The 19,159-nt window shown below is 46.1% G+C and overlaps 1 protein-coding gene across 1 annotated transcript in view; it reads right to left on the bottom strand.

Annotated features, from left to right (window-relative positions):
• Window positions 1-18,429: 18,429 nt before the first annotated feature.
• EFCAB2 (EF-hand calcium binding domain 2) overlaps window positions 18,430-19,159 on the bottom strand; it is a 32,245-nt gene continuing 31,515 nt past the window's right edge. The window contains exon 7 of the mRNA XM_055714527.1: window positions 18,430-18,686. Within this exon, the coding sequence (XP_055570502.1) occupies window positions 18,571-18,686 (116 nt within the window). The 3' untranslated portion in view covers window positions 18,430-18,570. The remainder of the gene's footprint in view (window positions 18,687-19,159) is intronic.

Raw genomic sequence — 19,159 nt, 5'->3', positions numbered from 1 at the left:
TGCATCAAAGAAATCCTTAGAGGTATTCACATTTATAATATAGCTCGGGATAAAAAAGGTGACAGCGACTGTAACTTGAAGAATCATCGCTGCCTGCACAGGAGCTTTGTTTCCAAGTTTGGTGCTAATAAGTCTCAGTATCGGGTCTTACTCACAATTTTAAAAAGCTTCCTCGGGGAGATTTGAAATGCATGACAGCTCCGACACTTGCTTAAAGCTGAATATTAATGAGCTGGAGTCCGTCAGGGGACGGGGAGGAAATTGAAGGCATTTGTAGTAATAGTGACAAAGAATTAATCTTAAAGATAGAAACAGCTAATTATTAAGAGCTGCAAATAAGATCGCCAGAACTTTCCCAGTTGGATATATCTCTTCCCTGAAACCACTCCAGTTCTTGTTCTCATCCCCTCGCTGAAGTATAGGATCAGTTTGGCAAAAAGCTGTAGTGCATTAAGCACATTAAGTCCTTTATCCTTTTGTACGGTGCAGACATCACCAGAAACACACGTAGCCACAACCCAAGTGCTCCGTAGGAGTTAGGAATCCATGCGGTACAGGAGGAAACAGCTGTACAGACTGCGTTTGTACGTGTGATGCTGCAGGTCCATCTACAGCACGTGGGATACGCTCTGCTTGGGGAGCATGGGCTCCCGCCTGCTTTTGACAATTGTTGGGTACAATGTCACGGAGATTTAAGACCGGGCACTCCCTCTGCATGAGCTGGCTGCTGAAGGTGTTTGCTGTAGCAAAATTTCTAAATCAGTCCCAAGATTTACCTCGTGTGTTGGCATGAAAACAAACCTGACATGGAAAATACGTACTACTCGCGCGCCGCCACAGCCCCTAGCTATGGGCGGTGTAACACGGATGGGAACTCTCTCAGTGGGCATTATTACGGCTTCTACCTCTTACTGTTACCAGCAGGTCTGCATCGGTACCCTTTAAATATGCCTTCTCCTCCTCCAAGCGACGACAGGGTTTTCCTGCCAGCCTGACAGGGGTACGCATCCCTGCAGCCCTTCTGCCTCGGCATTGCGCAGGTGTCAAGCCTTCCTTCCCTTGCTTTGCTGGGACCCCCCCTGAACCTCTCCTAGGACCCCCCCCCGAACCTCTCCTGGGACTCCCCCAAACCTCTCCTGGGACACCCCCCCCCCCCCCCAACCTCTCTGTAACAGCAAAGCAAGCCATTTGTGTTCACATGTGGACAAAGAGCCCCATTCTGTGGCAAACCAGTTGCCTTTAAATCTTACCCTTGCTCGATACCAAAAGCGATCTGTTTGCCACGAAGGGCTGTCTATTTGGATTTATTTGAAATGGAAGTTTTCTCTGTATCTTAAACATGAAATATTTCATAGGTTTTTTACAAACTATTTTCACAGTTCCTGCCACGCAGCACTGCCTACTTTCATAAATCTTTATGTTCTCAGTAAAAATCGATGCCTACTTATTAATACCCTATTGATATGTGTTTCATAAGTAAGAAAGGATGCGGTGTCATGCATATATAAATATATATACGCACACTCACAGAGCAGGATTGCATGGGGAAGTTTACAGTCCTTTTTCACAGTGGGATGCATTGCAATGAGAAGTGTGCAGCCAATTTTGGTTAAGTTCATAAATTCAAATACTGGAATTTGACAGAATCCCATTTTCTGTTACTCGGGCACAATAAGCATTCATTGCAACTCCAGAACTGAAGACAAGCCTGAAGAATGGAATGGAGGGGGAGCACCTGTGAATCCCAAAGCACCAAGCCCTAGCGATGCGGATTTTACACAGAACAGCAACAGAGCAAGAAAATAGTGAAGTAGCCAGTCACAGGCACTAAAGAAGGAAGATGGGGGCTGCTTCTTGTCTGGAAAACTTGCCTGTGCAGGCACAGGGAAAAGCCATCGACCGCTTGCTGAGCCAAGCACAGTGGAGCCACATCCAGGGTAACGCTCCAGCAGCACCCAGCTTCCATGGGGCTGGGATGGAACCCCCCGGGGAATGCGGTGGCCACGGATTCATGCTGAGGGGGCCCATGGCAGCCCAAACAGCTAGGACCAGGCTCTGGCACGCTGCTAACCATTCTCCCCCAGGGCAGCCACACCAGCTGGAGACACCAGAGGGTAAAGGATTCCCTTTAAACATTCTTCAAAGACTCTCCTACCTCCCTCAAGGGCCACAAAAAAACGTGTCTTTCCAAAAGAGTTATTCTCAGTAATCTTTGGGCAGAAGAGGGGAGAAGATGGTATTAATGAATAACAACATTAACAGGATGAATATCAGCCGGTGTGTGCCAAAGGTAGAAAACAGGCAAAGTGGCTGCTGGAAGGCGGCAAGGGCAAAGCCAGCGTGTGTACCACGGAGCCAGGGATGCCGTGCAGGGGACGTGGAGGGGGAAAGCGGAGATAACACAGCGAAGCAAACAGGCAGCCCTGGGAAACCAACAGCGAAGCAGTTGTACCATCACATTTTTATGCTGCATCCTTTCTTGTTGCAGGAGTAATTTATAGCAGCATAGATCAACAACCGAGCTGGCGTCACTGGCGCTAGGCTAGTCTTGGCTGTGTAAATGCCTTAAATGAAACCATATGAAAGGCAGCTGGCGTTTCTTTTCTGCCCCTCGGCTCACCTGAGGTGAACTGATTCAACTCAGTGCTCAGACAACAGAGAATTACGTTCATGATAAGCTATGTCAGAGGTCTCGCCCTGGTATGTTCCTGAGATTTTTGTAGCAGTAGGCACTCCAGATCTGTGAGCATCTCTTTCATCTGAAACCTTTTTTCAACCCCTTTTCAAACATTTCATGCATTCATCACCAAGTTTAGGGTTAAAAGTGAACCTTACAGCTTGCAGATTTCCAAAAATTTTATTGTTCCATTTTTCTCTTTGCTGTACACCATTCCAAGCTGATTATATTCTTTATGAAGTAACTGCAGTGGGACGATAACTGGCTTATCTACCTGCCATTTCCCTCACACCTCTTTGTTACCTGCCTCTATTTTGACGTTGTCCTGAAAGACACAGTTTGCTCCCTGTATCCCTCTTTTCATCATCTCGCTGGCAGCTGGGGAGGGCAGATCCATGGCTAGACCTGGCACCTCCTGTGGACTCATGCCAGTGGCCAAGGAAGGTGCAGAGCTGCTCTCTTTGTCCTCCCTTGCCTACCATGACACATTTTTCTCCAGCTTAGTCATGCTCTCCTGCTCTGACCACACGAATAACCCATCGGGGGGGTCCAGGAGGACTCACGGCTGGACCCAGGTGATCACAGCCTGTCAAGGAAGGTTCAGGCTGGGCAGCACAGCTCCGCAGCGCTCAGAGCAGGGGGTGAGTAAGGCATCCCTGCTCCCCAGAGGGACACCGCGAGGCCAGTGCTCCAGGCCAGCTTGGTTTGCTGTGCACAGGAATTTCTTTCAGGTTTCAACAAACAAGCAGCCTTGTCACTGAGCTCAGAAGTCAGCAGTGGGGAGATGACACCGACAAGCCCATCTGTGTGCCCGGGCAGGCTCGGGTGAAGCGTTGCTGCAGAGTTTCAGGGCAGGCATGCTCACAGCTTTGGGAAAGTCTCCGTCCGTCCCCTCAGGCTCTGCTCTCTCCATGGAAGCAACATGAGCAAGGGGCAGATGCGCTCAGGAGCATGCCCCTGCCCTCTGCCTTAATGATACGGCTCTTTTCTGAGCCATAACTATTCTGTCAGGCACCAGGACAGAGGGAAAACGCTCCTGTCCATTGGCAGGCGGCAGCACGAACGGTTTTGGAGGTGGGCTGGCAGCGAGCGACGGGCATTTCTTCCTGCTGCTGGAGAGCTTCGGCAGGGTGGAACGCGTTACCCCGTCATTACCAAGGGCAGCAGAGCTGGGTCTTCTGTTCTTTAGGGAGGGCTTGTCTGCTTGTGCAAGTCTTACCAATTTAACATAAATTGAAGTTTACACCACCTTTATGAAATCAGCTTGACTTTCTTGGATGGTTACTTGTGTGGATTTAAAGCTCCTTTTACTAAACACCAGTTTAACTTCTACCCTTGCGATCAGGTGCAAGCTGAACGGCAGAGAGCCAGCTGTAAGCTGGTAGCAATGCTCAGGCACAAAGCTGCATCAGTCGGCCAAGGCCAAGCTAACGTAACAGCCCGGCATGGGTTTACCCCCGCCAGCAACTCACACCACCCAGCCGCCCACTCGCTGCCCGCCCGCAGTGGGGGGACAGCACTGCAAGGGGGAAGGTGAGAAAACTTGTGGGTTGGGTTAAGACCGGGTTAATAACAGAAAGAAAATTAAATAACAATTATGATATGATATGATATGATATGACATGATATGATTTGATATGATATAATATGATATAATATAATATGATATAATATAATATGATATAATATAATATGATATAATACAGTACAACAAAATACAATACAATATAATATAATACAACACAATACAATATAATATAATATAACATAACATAATATAATATAATACAATACAATATGATATAATGTAATAATTATTATTTAATTTTCTTTCTGATAATAACAATATTATTGTATTGTATTGTATTATATTATATTACATTACATCATATTATATTAAATTATATTGTATTGTGTTGTATTATATTATATTGTTGTTAATATTATTATTTAATATTATATTATTATTACTACGACTACTACTATTATTATTATTTAATTTTAATGGAAAGGAGAAAACCAAAGAGAGAACTAAAACCCAAGAAAGACAAGTGATACCAATGAAAATGATTGCTCACCACCAATCGATGCCCATTCAGCCCCCAAGCAGCAGCCCCACCCCCCACCCCCCCCAACCTTCCCCCTTGTTTTACTGCTGAGCACGATGTCATACGGCGTGGAGTATTCCTGGGGTCAGCCAGGGTCAGTCCTGGCTGTGCCCCCTCCCAGCTCCTTGTGCCCCCCCAGCCCACTGGCTGGTGGGGTGGGGTGAGAAGCAGCAAAGGCCTTGGCTCTGTAAGCCCAGCTCAGCAGTAACGAAAACATCCCTGTGTCATCAACGCTGTTTCCAGCACAAATCCCAAACCGAGCCCCATAGCCGCTGCCGTGGAGAAAATTAACTCTATCCCAGCCAGAAGCATCACACAGCCATAACAGCACTGCAGGAAGATGAACACTTTGCAAACCACTGTGCTGGTGGAGGAGGAGGTTAGCGCCCTTACTCTGCCCCCACTGCTCCTCATTGCCTCTTTCCCAGAGGCTTCCCTCTCTCGACACCCATCAGGATGCCTCTTCATGCACAGACATATTTACAGAATATTTACAGTCGCCTACATTTTAATCTGGTTGCTTGGCCCTGCCCATATTAAAGAAGTCTTCCCCATGCAATTAGCCTTCTTGGGCATTTTAACCAGTGCTAGCCTCACTGCTGTATTCACTGCACGATGTCTGATCTGAAACAATGCAACCACGTCAATTTACAGTAATTAATTTGATCCAAATCTCCTCGCACAGGCAGGGTGGGAGTCTGGGAAGTGGCTGATGCTGCAGGAGAGGCACACGGCCGTTCTGAGACCGAGGAGCTCTGGACAGCGGCCGGGTATCTCATGGAAAAATGCAGCATGCTGCAGGGGCAGCTGGGGCTGGTCCCATCTGAAAGCACGGACCGATATTCTGGAATGAGCATTGCTGGGTGAGGGCACTTGTAATTTTAATGTTTACTGAGAAGCTGAGAGTGCCAGCACGTTCACACAGTTACTCCTCTAACAAGACGGCAAACTGAAACAGGTCTTTGGTCCAGAAGAGCTGGAATCTGTGCCCTTGGAGTTGGGAAATGTGTTGGTGAATGTGTACAGGACAGCATCCCGCGCTGCTAGAGCAGCCGGGGCTTCCCTTGTCACCGCCAGGAACAAGTAGGGCTGAGGACAGCCTGAAGGCAGGATGCTTTTTGGATCCCGAAGGCTCCAGTGACTTCGTGCTGACCTGTGGTCCCGCTGGGGTGGGAGGCTGGTGTTTGCTGCCCTGTTATTTGCACCAGCACTGGCACGACATGGTGTCTGTGCCAGGCGGGGGGTACTGCAAGCCGGGGAGGCAGGTGGAGGTTGTTTACATACAAATAAATAAGGAAACCAGTGAGGTGAGGGGAAGATCTCAAGAGAAATGGAGTGTTTCTGTAGCTTGCTAAGCCTACTTAAAACAGAAAAGCAAGAGCATGGTGATTCCGGCTTTTTTTGTTGTACTAGGAAAAGCTGCGCTCTGCCTCAGGGTGGTGATGCGAGTTCACCCAAGGATCACCCTCTAGAGAGGAACGTATGTAAGATTGTATCATTCGGAGAACCTTCATCTTACATGGGCTTCAATGATGTATTTATCACAGAGAAAACATCTTCATTGCAAAAAAGCATGGAGCGAGCTCCAGAGGGACCAGAAAGAGCATTACAAAAATATCCACAGCTGAAGTGGTCCTATTGCCTGCCCACAGCTGTGAAGCTGGATCAGAAAACCTGTGTGGAGACGCAGCCTGGCCCCCTGGCCCCAGTTGCAGAGGGGCTGGTGTCTCATGAAAGGGGTTCCCAGAATTACCGGGAAGCAAACACCTTCAGCTGACACACACAGATGACTGACCAACCTTTTTTTTTCCCCGTGCGTGTCAGGGTTGTCCCATTGTTCACATTCTTTCCCATGCTTGACTGGAACAGATTTTTCCTAGACTTCAGAAGGAAGGCTGTAACCTTTTGAGGAAGCGTTGTAGGAAGCTGCTCAGATGCTGATTGTCAGTGGGGGGGTCCATGGGAGCTGGGGGGGGAGGGTGTTGTTGAATGGGACTGTGGCAAACAAGGCAGAAAAAATCACTACATGTAGTTCAAGTCAATTGGGACAAGAATGGGCAGCTAGGGCTGCTACAGGGTTACTAATGCCACGCAAATACAACCAAGCGAAGGCTACAAGCTTGTAGGTTGCTCCAGGGGAAGGTCCTGACAGCGCTCTTTGTGGGACTCTGTTTGCCCTTTTCTGTGCTGAAAGAAAAGCACGTAGGTCCCCTCGCAAGATGAACCGTTACTGCAAAGGCGACCTACCTGCCTAGGCACCAGTTGCTCTTTTTGTTTATAGCGTGCTAATGAAACAAAACGGTGGTTAATTAGGCATTAGAGTTGTATTCAGACTTACTAAGGAGATATTAAAACTTTACAAAGTGAAACAAGACATCATTAGAGATACTTGTTTATAGACAGTTATTTTACAGATCTCATAAGCATTTCCAGTAATGGTTCTGTAAACCAGTCTTGAATGATGGTCAGTCCCTATTCCTTTGAGCAAACCGTCCAAGGAGGTGTTTTTTAACAGATTACATGAACAAAGTTAGTTTGCTAACTAAAGCCAACATTCTATATATTCAAGATTGCTCTCCAAGCTTTAGCCACATAGAATACTGGTAACAGCAATCCTTACAACTCAAGAACCTTAATGCTCTGGTCTTGATAAATGAGGATAACTTGTGTACATCACAACATCACAACCACAAAGACTTTTATTTTCATGGAGCACGACACTAATCCTGAAATTCTTCTGCGTGCCCTCTTCAAGCAGGTAAGTAGTTCCTTATTTTTACATAGGGTCTGCATTTCTCAGTCACAGCGCCTTGCCAGTGTTGGTGCCAGCATGTGGCATCTCGGTGAGACTCGTTTGCTGGTGCACTTTGACACCACATCTGTTGCAAGGAAGGGCCAGGCCACCTCTCCTCCTTCTCAGGCCCACTCCTCTTTAGGGTCTTGAAGACGTCAGCCAGAGGAATAAATATGAAGAATCTGTCTTAAGGAACTCTGCTTACACGGAAACAACTTCCTTTGACCCATGGACTAGCTTGGCAAGCACAGACTATGCAGGAAAGTGGAACGTGGAGCCCCAATTAATGAGTAATCGAAGGATTGTTCTGCAAAAATGGAAACCGTTTCTAATCTGTGAATGTAGCAGTGCGTGGCCGATCTACAGATTTCTGTAATTAGCAGGCATCCAAAATATGCCGTTGGCGCCACCAGCACCCCTGCAGAATGAGGCATTCTCCCCAGGAGGAGGAAGATGGTGGTCAAAGTGTGCGCTTGCATACGAACTTTTGACCCACCCAAGTAGTGCTGGAGAAGGCACAGCCTACAGACATGTCCGGTACATTCCAGGAATCAACGTGGGCAAAGAGAACTCAAAGGAATTACTAAGGATTGCATTTTTAGAGCAGTGAGACAGAGAGAGATCTACACATTACCATGCAACTGGGGAGGTTAACCATGTGCCCCTAGTTTGCCTCTGGTACAGCTTTTGTCTCCAGCAAACTGCTCCAGCAAGGCACAGGCTCTGCAACAACCCATTACATTAGGCTCCAAGCTAAACCCCTTGTGGTACCTGTAATTGGTACTTGTTCACATTGCTGATGGTCAGAGATACAAGCACAACAACCGAAATGATATAGGTGCTCTTCCTCTAGTCCGTAATATACATCTCCCCTCAGCAACAGCCTAATTCTGCATTCAGCGGTGCAGGCATTAATTAGCCAGAAAGCACGTACTTGTACAAACCATACTCTGTACACGTGGCTCAGTCACACACAGCTTTCAAAGAGGCCAATTTCTTCTTAACACGACTACTGTGTACGCCACTGTGGGGGGGCATAACCAGCTGACTTCAGATTTATATGAAAATAGAGTCTGTGATGGGAACACAAGCTGCAGAGCTGGCTGGATGTAATCATGTTAATGGTGAGCCCCTCCGTCAAAGAACTGGGAGACGGGGATTTTGTAGACCCCATCCTGGCATCTCCACATACATCCGTATGAGTTACATCCCATCAGTATAAGGGTCAAGGATGACGGAGAACACTGCACCGTTTCCATGAGATGGACACCTCGTGGGCAGCAAAGCTGGACCCTTACAGAGTGTTACAGTAGATTAACGATGTTATTGGTAACATGAAGGTAATAACGAATGTGGAGAGTTTATCTTATTTTTACAATCCTGAGTCAGAGGAGTGGGACTTCCCGCAACCTGGCTTGTCATTGGTGTCACTGCTTTGATATAGTTTGTGTTTCTACTGCCAGTGACACTCAGGAGCCGGGTGAAGCTGGGGACCATGCTGTGCAGCAGCGGCAGGGCTGCAAGGGGACACAGCAAGGCTTTGTCCCCAGGAGGGGAGCAGCGATGGTCTGGAAATGCTGTGGCTAAGAGGAACACTCACAGATCAGCAGGGACTGAAGATGGCCATTTCTGACCACATCTATTCCATCCACCTCCTATCTGAAAAATGCCCTGCAAACGGAATCTTATCTGTTGTTCCTAAATAAATATTGTAAGGCTGAAAGGTTTCACCGGCAGAGCAGAAGTTTAGTGCAAGAGTTTTACCTTACGGTTTATATCTGGTTCAGTGCAGAACAAAAGAGAACTTGCCTGTCTCGGCTGGGTGCACATGAGTGCTGGACAAACAGCAGGTAATTCCGATAGAGACAGGGGAAGAATGTTCCTCTGTTGCCGTTTTTATTATCCTTGTTATGAATTTTCATTGCCGAAAGGTAAGCTACAAAGTTAAATTTTAGCAGTGATGAATGGTTTCTTCTCTGGCTCCTGGAGACACATTCATTAGCTGATGCAGAGATCTGGGTCTCGGCCAGCTCTCCAAGAGCCGGGCAAGCTTGATCTGCAGGGGGAGAAAGCGCTCTTGCCTTTCCACCACCGTGATTTACCTGTCAATTCTGCTGGTGTAGCTCACAGACCTCGCCAGTTACAGAAATAAGACTCATATTTGGGCAGCATTAATCAGAATTTGGCTTCCAACAGAGGAGGGTACAAGGCGCGTTATATACAAGTTGGAAAGGCATGCTGGAGTCTTCCAGAGCTACTCACGTCCAGGTTGCTTTTACTGTTTTCTGAAGCTATTGCCAGAAGTGAGAAGAGCAGATTATTGCATGTTTCTTGTGTAGATGAAAACTAAGAGTTTGACCATAAGCTTCTAAAACGAAGGCCTTCGCTAATGCAGAAGTGTGACAGCTCTATACAAGAGGCATTACAAAACCTTTGAGCCAAACAGTTTATCACAGACGCCAGTGAGGACACGTTTTGTTTAAAAATAAAAATTGTTTGTACCACAAGCATCTCTGAAGAGGGGAATACATGTAGTTTTGCCTCTGAAGTGTTCTCCAGTTATCGTTTCTTCCTCTCTCTTCTGCCTCTCCTCGCAGATACGATCCTGTTACTGAAGTTTTCGTGGTCATTGGCCTCCTGAAATTGTCATATTAGCTCAGGTGGCCACTGCTCCTCTGTGCATCCTGGTCTTTGAATGCAGGCGTTGCTTCTTCCCGTTTTGTAGGGACCCTGTTTGGGAAGTCCTGGTGACTGAATGGGACTTTATTTCCCATTTCAGTCTGTGCATGAAGAATTTTTCTCTGAATGTAAATGTTTTTCCTGAGCTCACCCATTCGTAAGCATATAATAGCACAGAGCATGACTGACATCAGATACCTCGGGTGTGAACCTGGCATGTAAAGGGTGTTTGGGTTCAACATGCCTACTTTGCAGGTCATTTTTCCTTCTTCTGTGTTTGCCCCCAATGCCTGCAGTTTATCATCCATCATCTCCCCTGACGGCTGCATCACCGTAAAGTCTTTGCTACCCCAGTGAGAATGGGCAGGGATGCGCAGGGATGTTCAGCTTCTGTGTTATCCTGGGAAAACAGCAGAAGAGCCATCATTTCATGGCCGTATGCTGCCAGCAACGTTGCCTCCCGTGGGAGCAATGGTTTCTGGCTACCCAAGGCTAGCTAGCACAGCGTACCAAGCACCTGCGTTCTTTCACAGTTAGGGAATGTGGGTATAGACATATATACGCTCTCGGAACATTTAAACGGTCCTTTCCCCCCAACACCACGTGGTCAGGTTCTGAAAGAAGGATGCTGCAGAGAGAGCTTATGGGGCTTGTGGGAATCCCTTGTTAAAATTCTGCCATCCCATCCAAAAGAAGAGTTATCATGATTCCCCTCTGCCTGCGGGAGCTCATCCTCTCAGCAGGTGTTGCAAATCATCTCTGCCAGACAGAACACGCCCTTGGCAATTAGAAAAGCAGCAAGGTTCATATGATGGGATTTCTCTTATTCTTTTTTTTCTTTTTCTTTTTTTTTTTTTTTTTTAAGCTCTGCACTGTCTGCTACTGTCCCTGGTGTTCATTTACCTGTTTTAAAGAGGAAGTTCCTGGGAAAGATACCCTACTCCAACTAATCCACAGTGTTACACCGGAAAAGTGGGACATTTTTGAAGAGGAAAGCACAGACCTCACCAACAAGTGCATCTTGTATTATACTGTTTTGCCAAAAGACATTGCATCCCTTTGTGGCTTGGAAGATGGAAATTAAAAATTTCAGTCCTTTACATGAGAAAATGCAAAGGGCACGTTTCCACATGCCCCCTTTCTTTGTGACCACTCAGTTCTACCCCACGGAGCCACAGCATTTCCATGAGAACATCTTCTCGAAAGCCCAACAACACGTTGTCAATAGGAAATGAAGAGGAAAAAACTTTCTTCACATTGGTGTAAAAACGAAGCTTACATAGTTTCAACAGTTCCTTTTACCTCTGTTTCCAGTGCATTTTTACGGATGCTTTCAGGATATGTACTTTGGTGTGATGTCAAAAAGAAACTTGTCTTGGCAAAGGAGCTACAGAGCTTGCTTATATAAATTCTAAAACACTGTAATTAAATAAATTAACTATTAAAAAAGTAGGTAACTGGTTTTATTGTGTGTCCTCCCTGCGTTTTATCATAGGTGTTCTTAGATTAGATAGGTGGGGGTTTTCAGAAGACAGACTATTGCCCATTTGAGCTTTGTACGGCTGCTGCAAGGCGAAGGTGGAGAGCAGCCCCCGCCGCGCCCCCGGGTGAGGAGTGCTGGCTGAGGCTTCTGATGGGAACACACCAGGTTCAAACAGCTGGACCTCAGACTCAGGCCAGCCTCTGTAAACTGAGGAACAGCTACCCTGAGCAGCAGATGTGTCTGCTCATGTCCCCTGAAAGTCAGCTAACTGTAGTTCTGATAAAGCCATGGAGCTCTTCTTCCTTCTCTCTCTTCTTTCTTTCCTTTCTTCTCTTTCTTTCTTGTCTTTCTTCCTTCCTTCCTTTCTTTTCTTTTTTTCTTTTGCTTTTTTCTCTCTTTCTTGCTTCCTTTCTTCCTTTCTCTTCCTTCCTTCCTTCCTTTTTCTTTTTTCTTTTGCTTTTTTCTCTCTTTCTTGCTTCCTTTTCTTTCTCTTCCTTCCTGTTCCTTTCTTCTTTCATTTTCTTTCCTTTTTTCTTCTTTCTTCCTTCCTTTCCTTTTCTTTATCTTTCTTCCTTCCTTCTTTTCTCTTTCTTTCTCTTCCTTCCTTTAGTTTTTCTTTTCTTTCTCTTTTTCTTTCTTTCCTTCTTTTTCTTTCTCTTCCTTCCTTCCTTTCTTCCTTTCTCTTTCTCCTGTTCTCTTACTTACTTTCTTCCTTTCCTTCTTTTTTTTTTTGCTTTCTTTGTCTTTCTTTTCTGTCTTCCTTCCTTCCTTCCTTCCTTTCTTTCCAGGAACAGGTTGACTCAAGGCCCCTGTATTTAGAGTGGTCTTTTCCCCACTACACAATTTCTCCAGGAAGTTCTCCCCTTTTGATCTCAGCAGTTGCTGGTAAAACATTGTACTTAGCTTAACCACGAATCTCTGCAACTTTGATGAAGCCCAAAGAACTAGAGAAAGGTTCTCTGCTTTCCATCAAGCTGGAGTTGAATTTGAAGGCATCTCTCTGTCGGGGGGAGCTCTGGGGAATGGCATCGCTTCTCAAGGCAACAACTTAACACCACATGAAAACTCACTACGTTCTGGGGGTTTTATTTTAGTTTTGTCTCTGCGATAATGAGTGCAACCTCACCAGGCAAGTATTTCAACAAAGTGGTCCTTAAAGTTGAACTACTGATTTTTAATTGGCTGTGTTACTATAAATTAAAACGAAGCTAAATTTCAGCCTTTGTTACTAGCTTCCATCTGGACCATACCACATCCCTAGTATTCCATCACTGTAAAACCTGAACTGTTGTCATGCGTACAGCTTAGGTAACTTGCACATGTGGAAGACCTCACATGGAGAGCTTCAAATTCTTATATTGTCAGCTCCAAAATCACCCCTCTGGAAAACCTGAGAACTCCATTCCGGTTATGGTAATCCCTAGGCTGGTGTCCAGGAAAAGGCATGGCTGCACACCGCAAAGCAAAGCTTAGGACCTGTTCTGCACCGAAGGACACTGCTACCTTGGTGGGAAAGAGACTCCTGTTGGCAGCAAATATGCAAAGGCTTTGCTCTACACGACGCATCTTATTTCACACTGTTTCTTTCTATGCTATCATTCAGGCAGGGATCTGCAACAGCCAAGCTTGTTGGAAAAGGGCTTCTAAAAGGAACAGAGCCCAGGATAAAAGGAATCAGGTTAGCATATGTAATCACAGAAGCAACATGTGTTGTGTTTTTAAGGCTGCAGTGTTTCCAGGATAACGGCAGGAAGAGGTAATTTTAAGCCTCCATGCAGTAACACCCTAGATTTCTGCTTTTTGTACTCCAAACAATATGGAAAAGTTCCGTCTGCTCACGCTTGCTGAATATTGCTTGCTTGCATTACTGGAGACAAAATGAACTACCTACTCACATGGGGTTACATTTTCAGTCGTTTCAGTGCCACAAGTTGCATGCTGGTTGCACACATCTCTGTCAGCTCTACCAGAGATGAGGCTTCATTTAAAGAGACTAAAAGGTTTTCACAATGAACGCCCCGTGAGCCAGCGCATCGCTCTTCCTGCAGCTCTTCTGCAGACAGAACTGCCTTTGAAGTCAATGGGAGTTCTGCCTGAATAAGGACTTCAGGATTTGGGCCCCAGGATATAAACGCTGTGATCAGTCTTTTCAGCATAATGAATAACATTTTCTTGGCTTTCAGAACTATGCTAAGCCAAATAGTAGCCCCAGGGATTCAAAATGGGTTAAACAGGAGAATCTGCTTTGTTTCAACCTACATCTTTATTTAGCTTTTAAATCAGCATCGTCCCCATGCCTAGTACTGACCTGCCCCCCCAAAACAACCCTCCAACAATAAGACCAGATGTTTCAATAGTTTTACAACCAGACTTATCACGGAGTGAGACACTGTGAAGCAGAGCTGGGTTCCGTGGAAAACAAACAGCCTTGCTGCAGACCAACCTGCTTAGAAGCTGCGACCTGAAGGTACGGTCTGGAACGAGAGACTTGAAGGCTGAGAACTTTATTAATTATGTGACAGGGCGGTCTGTAGGCACTGATTTTTATCAGAACATCATAGTACCAGACGCTGTGCAAACATCAGAGCCAGGAATACAAAACGTCCGACAGGCAAGACAGATACTCTCCGTCTCCTATTCCTTGTAATTACTTTGACTTTATAGGTGGAAAGTTCAGCTAGGGAGAGATTATACGACTTTCTCAATACCTCTCACCAAGTCTAGAATGAAACCTGCCTGCCAACCTGGTGCCTTGCTGTCGAGACTACGCTCCCCCTTTTCAACAACAGTAACAGCAGATGACAGGATTTAAAGAAATCATAGCTCCTCGTCCCCATCCCAGCCCCGGCTGAACTCCAGCATCCTCAGCCACTTCCCCCTGAAACCGAAGGCCTGGGATCCTCCCGATATCTGTGATGAGTTTTTCCAGGGCTGATTTCAGTGGTGGCAAGTCTAGATCAGGTGATAAACGCCACCCTGTCATGGGCAGCAACATGGGGCAGAGCAAAACTCTCTGGCATTTTCAACCCTCGCAGGCCAGCGCGCAAGTGGCTTAATGAAATGAGGTGTAAGAGAACCAGGAGAAAAGACAGAGTCAAACAAGACAAAGGAGGGAAAACATTGCAAGTTCTTCTTGCCTGAACAGAGGTAAGAGCCTTAACATTTTGCAGGCTCTTACCTCTGGGAAACGCAGGTGGAGGTGCACTGGTGGACAGCCCAGTCCCCTTCCCGCAGTGCCCATAGCCTTTTGGTGGCCGCAGCAACTCCTGTTTCTGCCCAGTCCATAGAGAGTGTGAACGGACTGTAAATACCACGGTGGCACGTGCAGCAACGGGGAAGTGTTGAAGCCTTCAGGTGCGAATGTATACGAGACTGTCACTACCAGGCAGAAAAGTGTTTTGGAGAAGCAACCCCAAAGCTGATGAGGAAAACATAAAAAGCGATGCGGTACCTTGAATACAAGCAGCAGGGCTGCCAAACACAAAGTCAGCAGCTGGAAGAACTTCTCCACAGTATCGATAGCACTGAGGAGAAGGTCTCCACTACATACCAGATATGCCCTGGCACAGCTGAACCTACTGAAAGTTTTAAACAAGTGAAGTCTTGTCCAGCCTACAACGCGCAGCAGTGATGTAAACAGCCTGCTGATTCAGTTGTATTTGTAGATGGTTTCCAGGGTTTGCTTCTTTGATTTCTTCTTTTTCTTTTCTGTTTTCTTTTTTACGTCTGGGTAATGAGTTCCCTTCCCTCTCCCTCCTTCAGCTAGGTCAAAACCCCTCCGACTTCCCCAGTTTCTTCAAAGCCTTGGCTCTGCTTCCCTGTGTGGATGTAGTCCAGGTGCCAGGCTGGTTCCTCCCTAGAGGCTTCCTGGTGCGATGATCTGCTCCCTTATCTGGGTTCCTGATCTTGAGGGTAGAGGCAAAACAGCCAGCAAGGAGAGGCATGTAGCAAGAGACAGCTCAGGACCACTCAGCAGTTTGATCTGTCCACCTGAGTGAAGAGGATAATGTATTTTTCCATTCAAATTTAGAAGCTAAAAGGGTTTTTTTTAGTTATGGCAAAATGGTTCCCTAAACCCCCTCTCCTCCCTCTTCCCCTGGGGTGCAGGACCCCGCTCACCCGCAGGGAGCACAGTGACGCAGGGCGCTCAGAGAGCCCATCCCAGGGAGCGTCACAGAGGTCCCTCGTGCAGCCCCCCAGCACCACAGGGAGACAGGTGGGCACGGCACGGGCTGGCAAGTGGTGCCAGACAAGGGCACCGGAGCAGCGTGTAGGGCACCAGAGCAGAGTGTAGGGCACCAGAGCAGCGTGTAGGGCACCAGAGCAGCGTGTAGGGCACCGCTCAGCTGCTGCCGGGGTGGCTGCCCCACAAGATGCTCGGAGCACCGCTGCACAAGCCCAGCCGGCAGGGAGCACGCAGCTTTCCGCATCCTACAGGGGCTGAGATTTGTTCGGGACACTCCCTTCGCCCCCCGTTTGGAAACTCGCTAGGCAATGGCATTTGGTTGCTTATGCTCAAAAGTGAGGACTTGCTTTTATCTGTTCTGTTCCCACAAATCTTTCTTGGGGACAGGTATAAAGAAGATGGGGCTGGAGGCGTTGCTGTGTGATAAATTCAGGCACAACCCCATTTTCAGTTGCCCAAATACCCTTGCATTTGAGGACTGTGGGATAAAAAATAGTATCTGTATCATCAAAGGATACATGTTAAGATCCTATCTGCACTATGCATCGTAACTGTGGTACCTGGGTGTCCTGATTGATACGGCAGCAGCTGAGGTGGCCTCTGGGGTAGCACCACTAGGAACAAATTGTGCTCTCTCTGGAGCACTGCAAACTCTGGAATGATTTCCTGGTATCAGCATCTTCCTGCTGACATCCAAGATGAGGCTGACAGTGGCTCCAAGACTGCAGAATATGAATGAAACTTGTATTCACGCCAGCTGTGTCAGAAATCCAGTAAAACATACTGTCTATCCAATGGAAGAAGGATTATTATTTCTAGGGAAAATAATTCCAGCTTCCAAAGAGAGACTAAAGAAGGCTAATAAAAAATATATTTTCTTAATTGGCCTTTGCTGCTCTTGCTTTAATCTTCAAAAACCTGTATCATCATGCATTATAACACTAATGATTACCGTTTTTTTCATTCTTACTGACAAAGAGATGAAATACACAGTAAATGTGTTAACGAGAGTGCACTGCCGGGTCTTGGGACCAATGCAACAGTGGGTCCCAGGTGGAAACCTAGCTTAGAACTAGGCAAATGTTGTTTACCTGCATTAACATTTTGTTGCCTTACCATTTAAGAAAGTATCAGTGACAGACAGCTCGGGTTAGAGCAGAAAGAGAATTTTTTAAAAGGTCTCTCCCAGATTGCTTTTGCTTCCATCACCACGTTTAGATTCGTGCTAATCTCTTCTTGGCGAGACAGCTCCCTTGAGGCTCGGTATGAAAACAGTTCCTCCGAGCTTCCAGCTCCAGTGAAAGAAATGGGGAGAGCAAAAGACGTGACATGAAGAGCCTTGGGCTCTGTTCTCAGCTCTGCCACTAGAAGGGCATGACAGGGGGTAAGGCAATCAATGCCTCTGTGTGTCACTTACCCAGATTTCATCAGCTGATGAAGTCTGTTGATGACACAGAGCTGGGATACGGAGTTAAGACAGAGGAGTGGCAGGACACTGCACAAGAGGAAAACAAACTTGACAGGGAGTAGAAAAACAGAAATGGGGTGGAAGGTGTGGAGCGCGAATTGCAAGATGGTGCCTTTGAGGACCAGACCACAGAATCTTCTCCTACCTGCTGAGACCTCATCAGCTGAGGGCAACCACTGATCACTTGTTAGAAGGTGATGTACAAGGTAAGAACCCAAGGGAAAGAACGTGAACTCAAAGGACAACAGTACAGTAACAGACAAGAAAATGTTTAAGCTAGAAATGAGAAGAGCAATCAGGTCTGTGGTGGACTTCCAGCACAGGTGGTTGAGACACATATTCCACCCTAACATATTTTAAAAAAATGGTGCTTCATCAGTTTACAAAACCCAAATTCTACTCCTATGATCCTAAGTTTTGAACCGTTTACGCTCCCAACTTTCAAACTGGTTATGAAAGGGAACTGTTTATTGCCTACAGAAACAGAAATGTTCTCAAGGATTACTTTGGTTGCAGATTTGACTACAACAATGGTTTGAGTGTTACCTGCATGTTTAAAATGGGAGCAAAATACATTGTCCCAGTGGAGGAGTAACACAAAATGGAACAAACTGGGCCAGTTTAATTGCCTATGATAAACAAAACACAAGTGTTTGACAAAAACTAGAAATTGTAGAAAGTGTATTTGATCTATTATATTATTTCAAAAGGAGTAACCTACCTGGTGCCTTATTAGTTGAACACAAAGAGGGATTACATTTAAATATAAAAGCTTTATCTTAGTAGAATGCCTTTGTGATTTTGGTCATCTTAAAATACTCACCTGCTTATGACCCGCTTTCACGGTTTTCACTTTCCATTAGTTTTTTCAGATGCAATTGTAAAGTCATTTCTTGACTCCATTAACATCATTTTTCCTGTTATTTTCAAACCAAATTCCATGATTTCTTTCCCAGACCTTACACAGTATTTCTGTCAAGAGCTCTTTTTTCAGGTGTGAATATATTTCAACATGTATACAGAACGCAAGGAAATATAGCTACACAGATTTTATTTTAATTATAAGCACAAAGTCACAACCTGAGCTTTGTTATACTTTAAAATACATATTCCAACTAACTGCCAAGCTACACTGCCGTTACCAAAAGGCATCTCCAACGCTGAAGGGGAAGATTTTAAGTTTCATCTACTGTCATCACTGAAATGTAGTCTCTGTAGTGAACAGTATTTGTTTCTGGATCTAGAGCCGTGGAGAGCATGTCCTCCATTTCTTCCTGAGTGAAGGGCTCACCTGAAAGACAGCAGAGAATAACGCTTTGTCTCAGGCTGGCAGATTACACCTCTGTTCCCTCACAAGGATCTCCTTTTGGTCCTCACACAGAGGAGAAAAGGAGAAATACTAAGGATCCAATTCCTTCACTCTTGCCAGTGTAAGCCCTGCCACACCAAGCGAGCTGGATCTTCTGATCGCCTTCTGGTCCACAGACTCCAAACAGCCTGTTCCTCTCTGCCACAGGGATTTCGAAACAACCATTTTTGTCAGAATGAATTCTTCTAATGTGTACGTTAGAATTATTATCTCTCATTTGGCTATCCCTGCACTCATATTTACATCATGAAAGGCTTCTGGTTTTTCTCTTTTAGGAGCTTCAAAGCTGCTGATGGCCTATTTCATCCGTCTTTGAGAACACGGTTCCCATCTGAGGGTAGGTCTTGCGCAAAGCCTGCACATCATTTTGTACTTCAGGCAGGCAGGCATGAGTC

Source organism: Falco cherrug, chromosome 6 (genome assembly GCF_023634085.1).
Source record: "Falco cherrug isolate bFalChe1 chromosome 6, bFalChe1.pri, whole genome shotgun sequence".
Classification (NCBI taxonomy): Eukaryota; Metazoa; Chordata; class Aves; order Falconiformes; family Falconidae; genus Falco; species Falco cherrug.
Note: the sequence above shows the minus strand (reverse complement) of the source record. Positions and strands in the feature narration are given on the sequence as shown.